The sequence below is a fragment of the Papio anubis genome, chromosome 9, assembly GCF_008728515.1.
Source record: "Papio anubis isolate 15944 chromosome 9, Panubis1.0, whole genome shotgun sequence".
NCBI lineage: Eukaryota > Metazoa > Chordata > Mammalia > Primates > Cercopithecidae > Papio > Papio anubis.
The window spans coordinates 44,821,657-44,838,464 of NC_044984.1; the positions used below are offsets into that span (position 1 = coordinate 44,821,657).

At 41.9% G+C, this 16,808-nt stretch overlaps 1 protein-coding gene across 6 annotated transcripts in view; it reads right to left on the reverse strand.

Moving 5' to 3' along the window:
- Nucleotides 1-637: 637 nt before the first annotated feature.
- Nucleotides 638-16,808, reverse strand: part of RACGAP1 (Rac GTPase activating protein 1) — a 36,306-nt gene continuing 20,135 nt past the window's right edge. For all 6 annotated transcript variants that reach the window (XM_009180707.3, XM_021922316.2, XM_009180704.3 and 3 more), the window contains 13 exons: nucleotides 16,068-16,137; nucleotides 14,063-14,116; nucleotides 12,991-13,071; nucleotides 11,437-11,554; nucleotides 10,962-11,092; nucleotides 8,844-9,008; nucleotides 5,927-6,022; nucleotides 5,644-5,842; nucleotides 4,010-4,115; nucleotides 3,705-3,837; nucleotides 3,433-3,568; nucleotides 2,148-2,256; nucleotides 638-1,819 (listed from right to left, as the gene is read on the reverse strand). In XM_009180707.3, coding sequence (XP_009178971.1) covers nucleotides 1,744-1,819; nucleotides 2,148-2,256; nucleotides 3,433-3,568; nucleotides 3,705-3,837; nucleotides 4,010-4,115; nucleotides 5,644-5,842; nucleotides 5,927-6,022; nucleotides 8,844-9,008; nucleotides 10,962-11,092; nucleotides 11,437-11,554; nucleotides 12,991-13,071; nucleotides 14,063-14,116; nucleotides 16,068-16,137 — 1,474 coding nt within the window. In that variant the 3' untranslated portion in view covers nucleotides 638-1,743. The remainder of the gene's footprint in view (nucleotides 1,820-2,147; nucleotides 2,257-3,432; nucleotides 3,569-3,704; nucleotides 3,838-4,009; nucleotides 4,116-5,643; nucleotides 5,843-5,926; nucleotides 6,023-8,843; nucleotides 9,009-10,961; nucleotides 11,093-11,436; nucleotides 11,555-12,990; nucleotides 13,072-14,062; nucleotides 14,117-16,067; nucleotides 16,138-16,808) is intronic.

The window sequence follows — 16,808 nt, forward strand, 5'->3', positions numbered from 1 at the left end:
GGTGTGTAGTAGGTCACACCATCCAGGTTTGTGTAAGGACACTCAGGTTCACACAACAATGAAATCACCTAATGAAGCACCTCTCAATGTATCCCCGTCATTATGCAACTCATGACTGTGGTTTCTTTAAACAACACAACAGGCACAGGACAACTCTACAACTCCAGTTTGGACAAAGAAAGACTGATGAGAAATGAAGAAACAAACTCCCGGTGGTGGTAAGACTGGGGTGGGTCCAGAGAGTGGGAAATGGGGATGAACAACAGAGTCAAGACACGTTGAAGGATGTAATTTTTTCTTTTTTTTTTGAGACAGGGTCTCACACTCTGTCACCCAGGCTGGAGTGCAGTGGCACGATCTCAGCTCACTGCAACCTCCGCCTCCCAGGCTCAATTTTCCCACATCAGCTTCCTGAGTAGCTGGGATCACGGGTGTGTGCCACCACGCCCGGCTAATTTTGTATTTTTTGTAGAGACAGGGTTTGGCCATATCTCAAACTCTTGACCTCAGGTGATCCACCCATCTTGGCCTCCCAAAGTGCTGGGATTATAGGCATGAGTCACCATGCCCAGCCCCAGAAATGATTTTCTAAAAGGCATTGAAAATTACCTTCCAAGACAAGAAAACCAGCCTCATGTTCATTTTGAAAAAGCTATTTACTTTTTTTCCAAATATTATCCGAAATAGGTGTTTTACAGGTAAAGGTCAATATGAAGTCAAACATTCTATAGAAAAAAATCATTTTTACAGACATTAAGAATAATTTTAACAGAAGAAAAAGCTCACATTTATCTAGATGTGGCTATGTTCCATGGGAAAATTTCAGCATCCAAAGTGCAAAGAAAAAAATGACTGTGGCTTTTCTTACCACATAAAATATTGACAATCTTCCCTTATAGCCTACTCTTTATTGTTAGTTGGGATGCCAAAGGACATATTGACCTTTAGAAGTTGGGCTCCACTGGACAAGGTTGGGGGTATGGGTGTCAAGCATCAGAATGAATTCAATTTTATAAGAAAAACTGGCTTTGACCCCAAATGAACTCAAAGTTCAGCCAGTGGCACATTAGAGATAAATACAAGTTGTACTTTCACATTTACAAGGTTGTGCCACTCAACAATATTAAAGATCTAATCATCCAAATTAAAGCTATGCATATTCCCATCACTCGTTCTGTCCTCAATGTATCCCATTTTTATGAAAGCTCCATATTATAGCTCCATTCATAATGGGGAATGAGAACTTCCGGTTCTTAGGAGGCATCCTAAATCCTCTGGTCTAATCCTTTATTTGCCCTGCCCTCCCACTTCCCACCCTGAGACAAGCCAATCTTATCAGATAAGTAAGGTTTCTGTCATTGTCTCATGGAAATCAGTTCTAAACGAAACTAGAGAAAGATCGTTCATTCTATGAGCAGCATTTGGCTTTAAGCCAAAGGAACAATAACCCCCTTCCCCAAAAAGAATCATAACCAATTCCATACTAACCCTTCTACCCCTGGAAAGATGTCTCATCTAAAAGCTCCCAACAACGACCAGCACAAAGTGCTGATATTATGTGACTTGAGGAGAAGGAAGGGAAGGTATACATAGTTTTAATAAAACGATCATGCACAATTAAACTTGAGTAAAAGCCTGGAGAATGCTAAAAGTAGTAATGAGTACAGGAGGCTGCAGAGCAGAGTACAGGTGTGTCCTTTCTTATAGTCAGTCAATGTTGGGAAGTAACAGGCAGATGTGACTTCACTTGAGCATTGGAGAAGCAAAAAAGTTGCCTTGTCGTCCTAGGTTAGTGGCAGACTTGCTTTTGCTCCCAAATCTACAAAAGAGAATGAACTGGACAAGTATTCTATAAAAAATGGTTGAATAAACAACTATAATATTACTTGATATGACCCACTATAAGTAGGAAACCCTAGACAACTATTTTGCAAGATACTCTTAGTCACCTACAATGAGGGCGGGGAAATAGTAAAGACTTTCAGAACCTTTTTAAAGAAGGAATCCTTATAGCTCCACGTTCCCTTTTATAAAGTCTAGTCGCTAGCTAAAATCTAATGCAATTTTTCTTTCAATAAGCTTCAATATAATAAGAAGTGTAAGAAAGCAAGTGTTTTTTATTTCCTAGGAAGGCCAATTCTGCATACCTGGGAGTGTTCTTGGTGAGGGTGGAACGGACTCTCTGTGACAGGGAACTAGATGAAGGAGTCTTGAGAAGCTGATGTTCAGGAGTGGTCACAGGTCCCAGTAAACTCACTTCAAAGTTCAGATATATTTTTAAGAAAGGTGGGAAAAAAGAAGGTATCTTTTTAGATGGCTAGTTTTAAGCTGATTACCCTCTGAAGCACTTAAGAGCTAAGGTTAGACATCTAGCAAAGTCCCAGAAATCATTTTTGTCATCATTCTGTAACACACTAGTGTATCTTTTGAACTCAATGAATAGCTGACACTTCCTGATTTAGGCCATTCTCTAACTCCACACTTCACAAATCTAACATCTAAACATCTGACTTTTAGCTATACTAGAAGAAACAATATGCTTCCTTAGAAGGAACTTGCAATAATGAAAGAATGGGTCTCCAATGACAGTGAGACTGGAGTGAAACCAGCCTATTCATATCAAATTGTTGGTTAGCAATAGAAATTGGAAAAGCCTATAAGAAATTTAAGAAATCAAGTTGGTAACACATATCAAGATTTGTAAAAATGTTTAAGCCATTTAATTCAGTGATTCCCACTCTTGGGAATTTATCATTAAGGGAAAAGAGGATACATACATATAATATTGACTATAGCATTACTTGTAATTATGAAAAATTATAAAATAATGTTAATACCTACTAGAACATTTAAGCAAATAAGATTATATATGAGAAAAAGTTCTCACAACATGCTAAGTGAAATAAGAATGGGTTATATTTAAACTATTATTATATCTTTTTTTTTTGGAGACAGAGTCTCACTGTTACCAGGCTGGAGTGCAGTGGCGCGATCTGAGCTCACTGCAAATTCCGCCTCCTGGGTTCCAGCGATTCTCGTGCCTCAGCAGCCCAGGTAGCTGGGATTACAGGCACGTGCCACCACACCCAGCTAATTTTTGTATTTTTAGTAGAGATGGGGTTTCACCATGTTGGCCAGGATGGTCTCAATCCCTTGACCTTGTGATCCGCCTGCCTCGGCTTCCCAAAGTGCTGGGACTACAGGTGTGAGTCAACATGCCCAGCCTATTATATCTATATTTAAAAAACATACATCCATATGGATAAAGAAAGGAGAACATGGAAAAGCAAAAAAAAATTACAATGGTAGAATTATACAAATTTTCCTTTAATGTTAGAATTTTCAAACAGCTCTAGCAAAGGCAGGAAGAGGGCACATGACTAAAACTAAAGAGGGAGCCAAGTCCCTGAAGAAGCACATCTTGGGCCTTACCTTTAATATCTGGTGTCTGTGGTGTTGAAAAGGCATTTGAGTTTTCAATGACATGTAGGGGGTCAATGTTCTCTTGCTCTACCATCATGAACTGACTCCAATACTCCAGGGGCAAGGAAAGCAGGCGCTCAACCACCTAAAAGCCAGCAGATCTGTTAGCAAACTTCCAAAGCCCAGGGCTTCTCGACTTTCTTTTATGTTATCACATTACACAAGTTCTCTCTCACACACACACACACACACACACACACACACACCCTGCACCTGCCTACCTTGGGTTGACGCTTGATGTCCTGTAACATTGTTACTGGGTCTGGATTGGGCACAGCATGGGCCACTATTGTAGGGCCAAAGACTTTAGCGAGATTGGCAACATCCATTTTAGTATGTGGACTCTGAGCCACTCTAAGCAAAAGAATATTAAATTAGAAGTCTTGCTCCTTGCTTAAATGCAGACCAAAATATAAATTCTATAAGAAAACAATTCATCCCTTATACTCCCAAACACTCAACTCACATTATCTTCCCCTTGGAAAAAAATTCCCTAACTCCCAGAACAAGTTTCTGCGGTACTCACCTCTGCAAGTGAATCATGAGGAAAGCTAATGTGTCCCTGTTGGCCTGGGGCAGTTCACCAACAGCCTGGTACATGGCAGCTATGCTGTTGTCTTCATCTGTGATTTCTGTAATTGAAAAGAAAGCACCAAGAGGCCTAGACTTCTTTTCCTTGACAGCGGGCTTCCAAGTTATCGACCACAAAGTCTCATCTATACAGTAAGCTTCTGAAACTCCTGATTAGTTCATGACTACATCAGACTCTGGTTTCATTAACAAGCAGGATACTGGCCAACAGCTCAATATTAGAAGTCAGAACTTTTAAAAAATCGGCCTTTGAAGTTAGGGAAAGCAGTTGGCAACAGATGTGCTAGGAAGACAGGCATACAATTGCAGTGACTACAATTACCAAGAAAGTATTCATTCATAAAACATATTTAAGGGCCTAGGATGTGCCAGGTACAAGTGCCAAGGATAAAGGAGAAGTAAATAAAGCCCTTACCTTATGTAACCTACATACTATTGGTGGAGTCAGTCAAAAAGCAAATACCTATCAGGTAGAGTCATACATAAATGAAGAAACAAGGCAGGCAAGAAGCTAGAAAGAAATGAGAGCCGTTAATCTAGATAAGGTTGTCAGAAAAGGTGTTTCTGGGGACAAGGTATATGAAGAGAAATATGAAAGAAATAAAGGAGCAAACCATACAGTATCTAATGTAAGAGCATTCAGGCTGAGACAACAAATGTGAAGGCTTTACAGTAGGGAGTAAGATTGGTATAGTCTAAGAACTGAAAAAGCTCCAGCCTAACTGGAGAGGAAGGAAAGAAAGGAAGAGCACTGTGCATAATAACGTAATGAGAAAGGAAGAGGACAGGCAAAGGTGACACGCATACAGTTACCCATCCATCAAACTACTTGAGCACCTACTATGTTTCAGGCACTGTACTAGGCAGGAGCTAATAAAAAGAGTAAGGTGGCCAGGAGTGGTGGCTCATGCCTGTAATCCCAGCACTTTGGGAGGCCGAGGTGGGTGGATCACCTGAGGTCAGGAGTTTGAAACCAGCCTGGCTAACATGGTGAAGTCCCGTTTCCACTAAAAATACAAAAAATTACCTGGGCGTGGTGGTGTGTGCCTGTAATCTCAGCTACTCAGGAGGTTGAGGCAGGAGAATCTCTTGAACCCAGGAGGCGGAGGTTACAGTGAACTGAGATAGTACCACTGCACTCCAGCCAGGGCAGCAGAGACACCGTCTTAAACAAACAAACAAACAAACAAACAAAAAAGAGGCCCGGCACGGTAGCTCACGCCTGTAATCGCAGCACTTTGGGAGGCTGAGGCGGGCGAATCACAGGGTCAGGAGATCGAGACCATCCTGGCTAACAGGGTGAAACCCCGTCTCTACTAAAAATACAAAAAATTAGCCGGGCGTGACGTCACACGCCTGTAATCCCAGCTACTCAGGAGGCTGAGGCAGGAGAATCGCTTGAACCTGGGAGACAGAGGTTGCAGTGAGCCTAGATCACACCACTGACTTCAGCCTGAGCGACAGAGTGAGACTCTGTCTAAAAAAATAAAAAACAAATAAAAAAATAAAAAGAGTAAGAAAACTACTGCCGTGGAGGAATTCATATTCAAATGTTACATCTGCCCTTACCTGCTGCTTCCATAAAGGCTTTGTTTAGGCGAAAGGTCAGAAGAGGTTCTTTGAGGTTTCGAAGAAAGTCTTTTAGAAGGCTACAGACAGCATGGATATCATCCACTTTGCTGAGGAGGGGTACAGTTTTCACTCTGAGGAATTTCTCTTTCAGCTCTTTTACTGTGCGGTCACAGCCGGAGATCCTATACAGGCCTGTCTATTATCAAAATGACATTTTTATTTAAAAACCTCCTAATTAACACAAATAACAAATTCACCATCTCCTACGGTTGACTCTTACCTCAGTCAGACCTCTTTGCTCAATCTCATTTACACAATGCACAACAATGGAGGGGATCATTGGAGAAGTCTGGGACACAAAGTCTGCCAGCATTCCCTGGAAAAAAAGAGTTTTAAATTATTATTTACACCATGTAGACCAACAGATGAAGACGACATGTGAAGAACCACCTCCAATCTTATTCTCAGACTGGGACATCATGTCTACTTTTAAATTCCTATTCCCAAAGCATATATTAAAACAGAGACTATCAATTATTTTTCCTACCTCCATGCCAGGACTGATTTATTATCATATATACCACACTTTTTTTTTTCTCTTTCATATATACCACACTCTTATGTGAACAAGGAATAAGACCACCAGCTATAACTACCTCCTTCTCATCCACTCAAGGACAGCAGAAAAAAGCAATAATGAAGTTACAGGTATAGCCTTTAATATAAAATAATTTATTACTCTAAACGGATTTTTTTTTCTAAGAGAAGAAATCTGGAATAAGAGAAAAATAATTTTTTATACTTTCATTATCCTCAGTAAAAAAAATTACTTAACACATCTTATCACAGTTGATCATGACACAAACCTACCTGTAGGGGAGAACTCCATGGTTCTATATTAGAGTACAGAACATGTGTAAAAAAAAATGTACAGGTGGCCAGATGCGGTAGCTCACACCTGTAATCCCAGCACTGTAGGAGGCCGAGGTGGGCAGATCACCTGAGGTCAGGAGTTCGAGACCAGCCTGACCAACATGGAGAAACCCTGTCTCTACTAAAAATACAAAATCAGCCAGGCGTGGTGGCACATGCCTGTAATCCCAGGGAGACTGAGGCAGGAGAATCGCTTGAACCCAGGAGGTGGAGGTTGCGGTGAGCTGAGATTGCGCCATTGCACTCCAGCCTGGGCAACAAGAGCAAAACATCCTCTCAAAAAAAAAAAAAAAAAAAAAAACAACAACAACCACCAAAAAAAGTACAGGCATGGATAAGAACTTGTAGGATTAGGGGAAAATAACATTTGATTTGCTGAAGAGTAGGTAGGAAGGTAGTCATTTTGATTCTTGCTAATGTTGCTTACATAATAAAATTTTTTTTTTTTCGAGATAGGGTCTTGCTCTATTCCCTAGGCTGGAGTGCAGTGGTGTAATCATGGCTCACTGCAGTTTCAACCTCCCCACCTTAAGCAATAGTCCAACCTATCTCCCTGAGGAGCTATAAACACAGGCATACACCACTAATCTGGCTAACTTATTTATTTATTCTTTGTAGAGATGGAATCTTGCTTTGTTGTCCAGGCTGGTCTCAAACTCTTAGGCTCAAGTGATTTTCCTGCCTCAGCCTCCCAAAGTGCTGAGATTACAGGCATGAGCTACCATGCTCAGCAATAAATAATTTCTTTTTTTTTTTTTTTTTTTTTGAGACGGAGTCTCGCTCTGTTGCCCGGGCTGGAGTGCAATGGCCGGATCTCAGCTCACTGCAAGCTCCGCCTCCCGGGTTCACGCCATTCTCCTGCCTCAGCCTCCCGAGTAGCTGGGACTACAGGCGCCCGCCACCTCGCCCGGCTAGTTTTTTGTATTTTTTAGTAGAGACGGGGTTTCACCATGTTAGCCAGGATGGTCTCGATCTCCTGACCTCGTGATCCGCCCGTCTCAGCCTCCCAAAGTGCTGGGATTACAGGCTTGAGCTACCGCGCCTGGCAATAAATAATTTCTTAATGGATTTAATCAGTTTGGATTAAACTGGTTAAATATTTGGAAATAAGCAACTTAATCTTGATACCCTATTATGAAGTATGTCTAACATAAAAGCAAGAATAAAAAGATAATTTTATCACAGATAAAATTATATGATAGCTGAGATTTGCTTCCAAGTAATTCATTGGACAGAGTTAGGAAGAGGCAACGACAGTATTGATAAATCAAGAACAGACATAAAGGCTGGGTGCCGTGGCTCACACTTAGAATCCCAACACTTTAAGAGGCCAAGGCAGGCAGATCACTTGAAGTCAGGAGTTCAAGACCAGCCTGGCCAACATGGCAAAACCCCATCTCTACTAAAAATACGAAAAAATTAGTTGAGCATGGTAGCACACGCCTGCAGTCCCAGCAACTTGGGAGGCTGAGGCATGAGAATCACTTGAGCCCAGGAGACAGAGGCTGCAGTGAGTCAAAGTTGCAATACCACACTCCAGCCTGGGCAACATGGAAACTCTGTCTCAAAAAAAAGAGACATTAAAAAAAGAATGGACATGGCCGGGCACGGTGGCTCATGCCTGTAGTCCCAGCACTTTGAGAGGCTGAGGTGGGCGGATCACTTGAAGTCAGGAGCTTGAGACCAGCCTGGCCAACATGGTGAAACCCCGTCTCTACTAAAAATACAACCAAAAAAAATTAGCCGGGCATGGTGGTGGTACATGTCTGTAATTCCAGCTACTTGGGAGGCTGAGGCAAGAGAATCACTTGAGCCCAAGGGGGCAGAGGTTGCAGTGAGCTGAGATCGTGCCAGTGCACTCCAGCCTAGGCAGCAGAGGAGAAAAAAAAAAAAGAGAGAATGGACACAAGTTAGTAGTCATGGAAGTTAAATGATAAGAACCAGGGGTTAGTTACACTAATCTCTTTAGTTTGATATATGTCTGAAATTTTCCAAAATGGGATGAAGGGGAGGAAGGAAGGGAGAAGAGGAGGAAAGGAGAAGCAGGGAAGAGGAAAAAGGGGAGGGCAAAGAAGTTTGGTTTAGAAAGGTATTAGACAGACAAACCCAAATAGGACTCTTCAAGTAAATATCTTACAATTCTATTCATTGTTTGTGGAAAGAAATATATTTGAGATCATTAATTTTAGAACAAAAACTGATACTAAGCCTTTGAAAGGCGAATAAAGAGGCCGTAAAACAATGACGGCTCATATAAGTCATACCTCTCCAATCTTGACAGGTGTTCCTATCAGGGTAGGAATGCAGGGAAGGGGACAGCGGTCCCGACATTCTGGATGAGAGACCACACGACAGTCTCGGCACTTCAGAGATAATTTGCCAAATTTTATTCGCTTTCCACATGGAACACAGGATTCAGGTTTAATAACCTGGGATAAAACAGAGCAGAAGAAACAGAGTGATATGAATTAGAAAATTATCATCATAATCAACTTTTTTTTTTTTTTTTTTTTTTTTTGAGACTGAGTCTCACTCTGTCAACCAGGCTGGAGTGCAGTTGTGCAATCTCAGCTCACTGCAACCTCCGCCTCCCGGGTTCAAGCGATTCTCCTGCCTCAGCCATTCAAGTAACTGGGATTACAGGTGCCCACCACTACGCCCAGCTAATCTTTTGTATTTTTAGTAGAGACGGGGTTTCACCATGTTGGCCAGGCTGGTCTTGAACTCCTGACCTTGTGATTCACCCACCTCGGCCTCCCAAAGTGCTAGGATTACAGGCGTGAGCCACTGGGCCTGGCCTTTTTCTGTCTTTTTTTGAGACAGAGTTTCACTCTTGTTGCCCAGGCTGGAGTGCAATGGTGTGATGGAGATTGGCTCACTGCAACCTCCACCTCCCGGGTTCAAGCGATTCTCCTGCCTTAGCCTCCCAAGCAGCTGGGATTACAGGCATGCACCACCACGCCCGGTTAATTTTTATATTGTTAGTAGAGACAGGGTTTCTCCACGTTGGTCAGGCTGGTCTCGAACTTCCGACCTCAGGTGATCCACCTGCCTCAGTCTCCCTAAGTGCTGGGATTACAGACATGAGCCACTGCTCCCAGCCATAATCAACTAACATTTATTGAGCACTTAGTATGTGCCAAAAAATTTTCTAAGCCCTTTACACATATTTACATATGTAATTCTCACAGTAATCCCATAAGATAGGTTTTGTTTTCTTCATTTTAAGATGAGGAAACAGAAGCAAAAAGAGTTTAAGTAACTCGTTTAAGGTCATCCAGCTGGAAGGCAGCAGTGTGAGGTAGTGGAAAGAACTTGTTTACAAAGAGCAGAAAACCTGGATGTTGGATGTTGGCAAGGCATGGTAGCTCATGCCTGTAATCCCAGCACTTTGGGAGGCTAAAGCGGGAGGATCACCTGAGGTCAGGAGTTCGAGACCAGCCTGGCCAACGTGGTGAAATCCCATCTCTACTAAAAGTACAAAAATTTGGCCAGGCATGGTGGCGGGCGCCTGTAATCCCAGCTACTTGGGAGGCTGAGGCAGGAGGATCATTTTAACCCAGGAGGCAGAGGTTGCAGTGAGCCGAAATCACGCCACTACACTCCAGCCTGGGCAACAGAGTGATACTCCGTCTCAAATGAAAAAAAAGAAAAAAAGAAAACCTGGATGTTAAATGTGTCACTTACTATCATGTGGCTCAAAAATGTCAACTCCTCTGAGCCTCAGTTAATTTGCTTGGATTTTCATAAGGAAATCAAATGGTACAAAAGCAAAACATTTTGAAAATCTTAGGTGATATATTCAAGAAAAAATGTAAACATGTGTCACTAAAAAGTACTAACAATCGGCCAGGCACGGTAGCTCATGCCTGTAATCCCAGCACTTGGGGAGCTGAGGCAGGGGGAGCACTTGAGCCCAGGAGTTCGAGACCAGCCTGGGCAACATAGCAAGACCAGGTCTCTACAAAAAATTTAAAAATTAGCCGGGCATGGTGGCACACATCTGTATCCCAACTACTCAGGAGCTGAGGCGGGAGGATTGCTTGAGACTGGGAGGTTAAGGCTACAGTGAGCTATGATCACACCACTGCACTCCAGCCTGGGTGACAGAGTAAGACTCTGTCTCAAAAAAAAAAAAAAAAAAGCACTAACAATTGCTTCAGAAAAGGTTGGTCTCTTTAATTTAGTATTACTCACAGAATGGAAAGAAACTTACCTCTGTAACCAATAGTTACTTCTGGAGAGTAAAATTGGAATGAGGAAGGAAATTTGACATTTAACTTTATAACACTAAAGTATTTAACTTTATTCCTGGTATTTATTACTTTCACAATTAAAAAATTAAAACATACCTAAAACAAAACGAACAATCACAGACTTACCGTCTTAGAAACAAAGTCATGCAGGCGCATCCCTCCATTACTCTGTGGCGTGCCCACACTGTCTGTCTCAGTTCTTGGCTCCAGCTGCCTGCTGTTCAGGGTGGAGTCACTGTTCCAAGGTTGTAAAGTACCTAGAAAACAAGCAACTTTTAAGCTTTGTTTCTTAAGTATTTTGCTGCTTCTAAATTTTAGCTCCAATTTTAATTGGGAGATAAACAGTAATCTGTCATCATAGCCAAAAGTGAGTACTAATGGCTATGTAAAAAAATAGTTTCAAGAAAAACTAAAGTTATGCAAGTGGGCTAGCAATTCAAAGGTAAAGCATGATACAAGCAGTTATCTGGTCCTCGGTATGCAGCAGTAAGAAACTACCCAATACATCCAATCCCTGCCTCAGGAGGGTTCTAAGAAACCAACTCTCCAAAATTTTACTAGCTGTTTTACACAGGCCAGTTTAGTCACAAATTCAATGGACCTGTTTTCCTTCGGCTCCTGGTCCAATATGGCACAGTCTCAATAGTGGACACAGCTTCGATGGGCCCACCATCATTGGGAACAGTCACTGTAGTTTTTGCAACTATGGATTCATTCCCCTGCAACAAAAGTAGTAATGAGAGAAAGACAAACAAAGCATCTAACTCACCTTCTACTATAGGGTATTTTGGAGCAGGTTAAAAATTCCTTAGTCTTAGCCAAGACTTAAGACCCCAGTCTGAAACTCTTTTTTTTTTTCACTCTATCGCCCAGGCTGGTGCACAGTGGCACAATCTCGGCTCACTGCAACCTCCACCTCCCAGGTTCAAGGGATTCTCCTGCCTCAGCCTCCTGAGTAGCTGTGATTACAAGTGTGTGCCACCACACCTGACTGATTTTTTTTTTTTTTTTTTGAGACGGAGTCTCGCTCTATCACCCAGGCTGGAGAACAGTGGCCCAATATCAGCTCACTGCAAGTTCCACCTCCCAGGTTCATGCCATTCTCCTGCCTCAGCCTCCCGAGTAGCTGGGACTACAGGCGTCCGCCACCACGCCCAGTTAATTTTTTGTAGTTTTAGTAGAGACGGGGTTTCACCATGTTAGCCAGGATGGTCTCGATCTCCTGACCTCGTGATCCACCCACCTCGGCCTCCTAAAGTGCTGGGATTACAGGCGTGAGCCACCGTGCCTGGCCGACTGATTTTTGTATTTTTAGTAGAGACGGGGTTTCGCCATGTTGACCAGGCTGGTCTCGAACTCCTGACCTCAGGTGATCATCCACCTGCCTAGGCCTCCCAAAGTGCAGGGATTACAGGTGTGAGCCACCACGCCCGACCTGAAACATTCTTATGTTGAAATCTCATGTTTGGCTGGGTGCAGTGGCTCATGCCTGTAATCCCAGCATTTTGGGAGGCCGAGGTGGGGAACATCACGTGAGCCCAGCAGTTCGAGACCATCCTGGGCAGCAAGGAGAGACTCTCCCTCTACTTTAAAAAGTAAAAATAAAGAAATCTCATACTTAAGAAGATAAACATAGGTGATGGGGGCATATATTCAAGCAACTAAGACTCACTCTGACAGTTATTTACTTAATCAGAGTAATTCCATTCACATGGATAAGGATTCTACTGCATAGAAAAACTTTAACCAAAGCCAGGCGCGGAGGCTCACGCCTGTAATCCCAGCACTTTGGGAGGCTGAGGCGGGCGGATCACCTTAGGTCAGGAGCTCAAGCCCAGCCTGACCAATATGATGAAACCCCCTGTCTACTAAAAACACAAAAATTAGCCAGGCGTGGTGGCATGCGCCTGTTATCCCAGCTACCTGGGAGGCTGAGACAAGAGAATCACTTGAACTGGGAGGCGGAGGTTACAGTGAGCCAAGATCACGCCATTGCACTCCAGCCTGGGCAACAAGAACAAAACTCTCTCAAAAAAAACAAACAAAAACTGTAACCAAACATCATCTCTCTCAAAACAATGCTGCAATGCTGACTCAGAGGAGTTTTAATGCTTGGGGCCTGTAATCTCTGTTATCTTGGCCTGACTATTCTTACCTGGTCTACTGTGGAGCCAATGGAACGAGTTTTCTTTACAGGTCCAGGGGGACCATCAACAAACTGTCGGCTACTAGAGCGCTAAAAAGGAGACAAAGACCCGTAACTTTAGTGCCAAGCAGAACTGAAGCACAGAAGATAAAATTATTCCGTCAGACAATCTGGATACAGGTCCTAGGGATTAGGGCTACAGTAAATAACAAACAATGTGCTCGCTCTCTCTCTCTTTGCCTATTTCCACATGAAGAATAAGCTGTTCCAAAAGAATATGTTGTACAAAAATGCTCTCAGTGCCCTAGAAAAAATGAGCAAGCTGTGGAGAAATTTAGATGACACTACCAGAAAAAGTACAGCTGTAATCCTAACTAAGGACATGAAGTCTTGGAAACACATTAAGTACCCTAAACAAGCATACACAGATAGATCTCTATATATCCCATTATACATGCATTTCATCTGAAGCTTATATTAGAGCACAAAAGTTCTGTGTAAAAATTCATATGACAATTCAAAACAAACTTAAGTTTATCCTTTTCCACTGTATGAATGAATTGAAATGCAGCCTAAACAGTGAAATGGACAAGATCCTGTCCTAAGTTACTACTTCAAAGAGTACCAATACTGGTTGGGAGCAGTGGCTCACGCCTGTAATCCCAGCACTTTGGGAGGTCAAGGCAGGTGGATCACCTGAGGTCAGGAGTTCGAGACCAGCCTGGCCAACACGGTGAAACCCCATTTCTACTAAAAATACAAAAATTAGCTGGGCGTGGTGGCGGGCACCTGCAATCCTAGCTGCTTGGGAGGCCAAGGCAGGAGAATTGCTGGAACCCAGGAGGCGGAGGTTGCAGTCAGCCGAGATTGCGCCATTGCACTTCAGCCTGCGCAACAAGAGCAAAACTCCATCTCAAAAAAAAGAGAATAGCAATACTGTCTCCACAGCATGAATTCATTTGTACTATGTGCTTAACAATGGCTAGGGCAACATGTCAGGAATGCAGTATTATGGCAAAATTTGCAAAAATAACTCTATTAATACTATGTTTACAAAAAAGACTAAACAAACCATACATACCCTCTTTTCTCTCTTCTTCAGTTTGAAAGTCTTCACCAAAGAAGAGTCCCAATCCTGTTGACAATTACACTGTATTAATTTCTTTTTTTGGTTAGGCCTTCCCTAAACCCTGTACAAATAAATTTACAGAGAACTTTAAAGGCTTCGTCAGTCAGGCTACCTAATGTACAATTCGGGGAGAGTTAAAGAAGGGAAGGTCTCAAGTGTTTGAGCTATAGAGCTATAGTAAGTTAATGTGCTTTCTTTCAAAAATTGAAGCTATTATTATAAAATCAGGAATCAATACCACAGAGGCAAGAAAAGGTTAAAGAATCAACTTCTGCCGTGATTATTTCCGGTGGCTGATCCTTTATTTCTGATTATTTTTGTAATTAGTTTTAAAACTTACAGAATGTTAGGCACTATACTGATCGTGTTAGATGTGATTCTTGCCCCCAAGGAACTGCCATTGTCTAATCAGATACTCTGCATAACGTGGCCACTTAAAAAGTTCTACAGTTTAGGAACTTGGGCCCGAAAACATGTTCACCACTAAAGAACTATTTGTCTTTTATTGTGGTCACATTTCAATTCACCTATTTTAACTATTTGCATTCATTTTAGTAGTTACCTGTGATTTCCTTACTCCTGATTATCCCTGAAAACAGTATCTAGAAATAGTGGTATACAGCAAATAATAGCTTAGCTAAATAAATTTAACTTCCCCAATTCATGGTCCAGTAATGTAGTTACTGGTTGTTTGATTCAGCTTCAGTTACAACAAATATCATATCATACGTAGGTCTAGCTCAAAAATCAACTGATAATATGATCTAGTTTTATTATATATTCGAGACCTCCACTATATCATTCCCTATTTGAAAAAGACGATGCCGGCCGGGCACGGTGGCTCAAGCCTGTAATCCCAGCACTTTGGGAGGCCGAGACGGGCGGATCACAAGGTCAGGAGATCGAGACCATCCTGGCTAACATGGTGAAACCCCGTCTCTACTAAAAAATACAAAAAAATAGCCGGGCGAAGTGGCGGGCGCCTGTAGTCCCAGCTACTCGGGAGGCTGAGGCAGGAGAATGGCGTGAACCCGGGAGGCGGAGCTTGCAGTGAGCTGAGATCCGGCCACTGCACTCCAGCCTGGGCGACAGAGCGAGACTCCGTCTCAAAAAAAAAAAAAAAAAAAAAAAAAAGAAAAAGACGATGCCTAATATTTTTATCTATAAAATGGCCATATTTTCCCTGGTCAAATACTGAATTTGAACAGAAAACTCCTAGCCACGTAATAAGTAGTTGTCACTTGTTTTGCTATATCAGAAAACCAGTCACCAAAAACATCCTGATTTGCTTTGTTTGCTAGTTTTCAGCTAGCAACAGAAAAGATGTACAAATCAATGAACTATATTAAAGACTGTATCAGGAGATGACCTTTTATGCAGAAGCATCACTATAAATAAAAAGAAGTGTGCCGCCCCATAAAAGCAGGGCAACAAATAGTTTAACATGTTAACCATTGTTGATGAAAGCATTATATAGTGCCTAGAAACTCTAATCACACTTTTCTGGGTGAAATCCCAAAACCTTGGTTTCCTTCTAATTGTGAAGTACGACTATGCTTTCCCCAAGAACCAAACTAATTCAGAAATAAGGCACAAATCTATTTAAGAGCGGCAAATAAACGCTGCCGACATACAGTCTTGCTAATATTTTCATTACTAGCTGGGCTTTAATACGTCAAAATATAATCAATTAGTACAAGTGGCACACAGAGATCTATTAAATGAACTCAACTCATGCCAAATTCTGAATTCTATATTCTCACTTCAGAAACTAATACAAAAGCCAGTCTCTTATAGCTCATGTGGATTTACATTTTAAATTGCTAGCTCAGAATCTGTAACACATCAGCTAATAAAATAGTAATATAAGATGTTCAGAAGAGAGGACAGGAGAGATATTTCTGGGGAAGCAGAGGTAAGAAAAGTAGGTAATTCTCAGAGATCAAATGTTTATTACCAGTGATTCATCAGTCTTGTCAAAGCTGATATCTGATAAAATGGAACCAGATTCATCAATGGTTGATAGTCTAGATCAGTGAAACAATACAATGTTAGACATAGTAGACCGTGGAATGTAAAATTCACCAACATTCAGAACAAGTCCTACTGGTCAGGTAGTTAATTTCATAGCAAAATCTTCACTATAGAGACAACTACAATCTCAAACCCTGTGGTAGGCTACTTTGTATGGTTTCCACGGAGGAGTGTGTGTGCATGAGTACAGGTGCAGCACAGTTGCTTTTTCAGCAAAGACCTTATAACAGCAGTTGAAAGTTAGTCAGGGTTATGGGTGCTATTCTCTATTGAGTTTGTATTACAGGTTACTCAAAATTCACAAAATCAAGGGAATGAAGTTTAATTAGATCCCAACTATGCTAGTTTCTACAAACGAGAGTATTACCCAGCACTGACTTTTTAAGAAATTAAGCCTGTACGTCTTCTTAGTTATAAAGATTCCCCATAAAACAACCAGGCAACAAAACAAATAGCTGACCTTTCCCTACGTATTGTACTGGGGATGTTAAATTCAAAGCCTGGTTGAGACTATTTTAAACAGTGGTGCAGTGGAACCAAAATTATTGTCTCGTCTTGGCTCATAGAGGCCTTTCTAAACCAGAAGAGCTATAAGAGCTCTCTGGAGAGTAAACACTGAAAGTATTGCTGAACTGCCACTTTCACCTTTGGGTTTCTTAGCAAT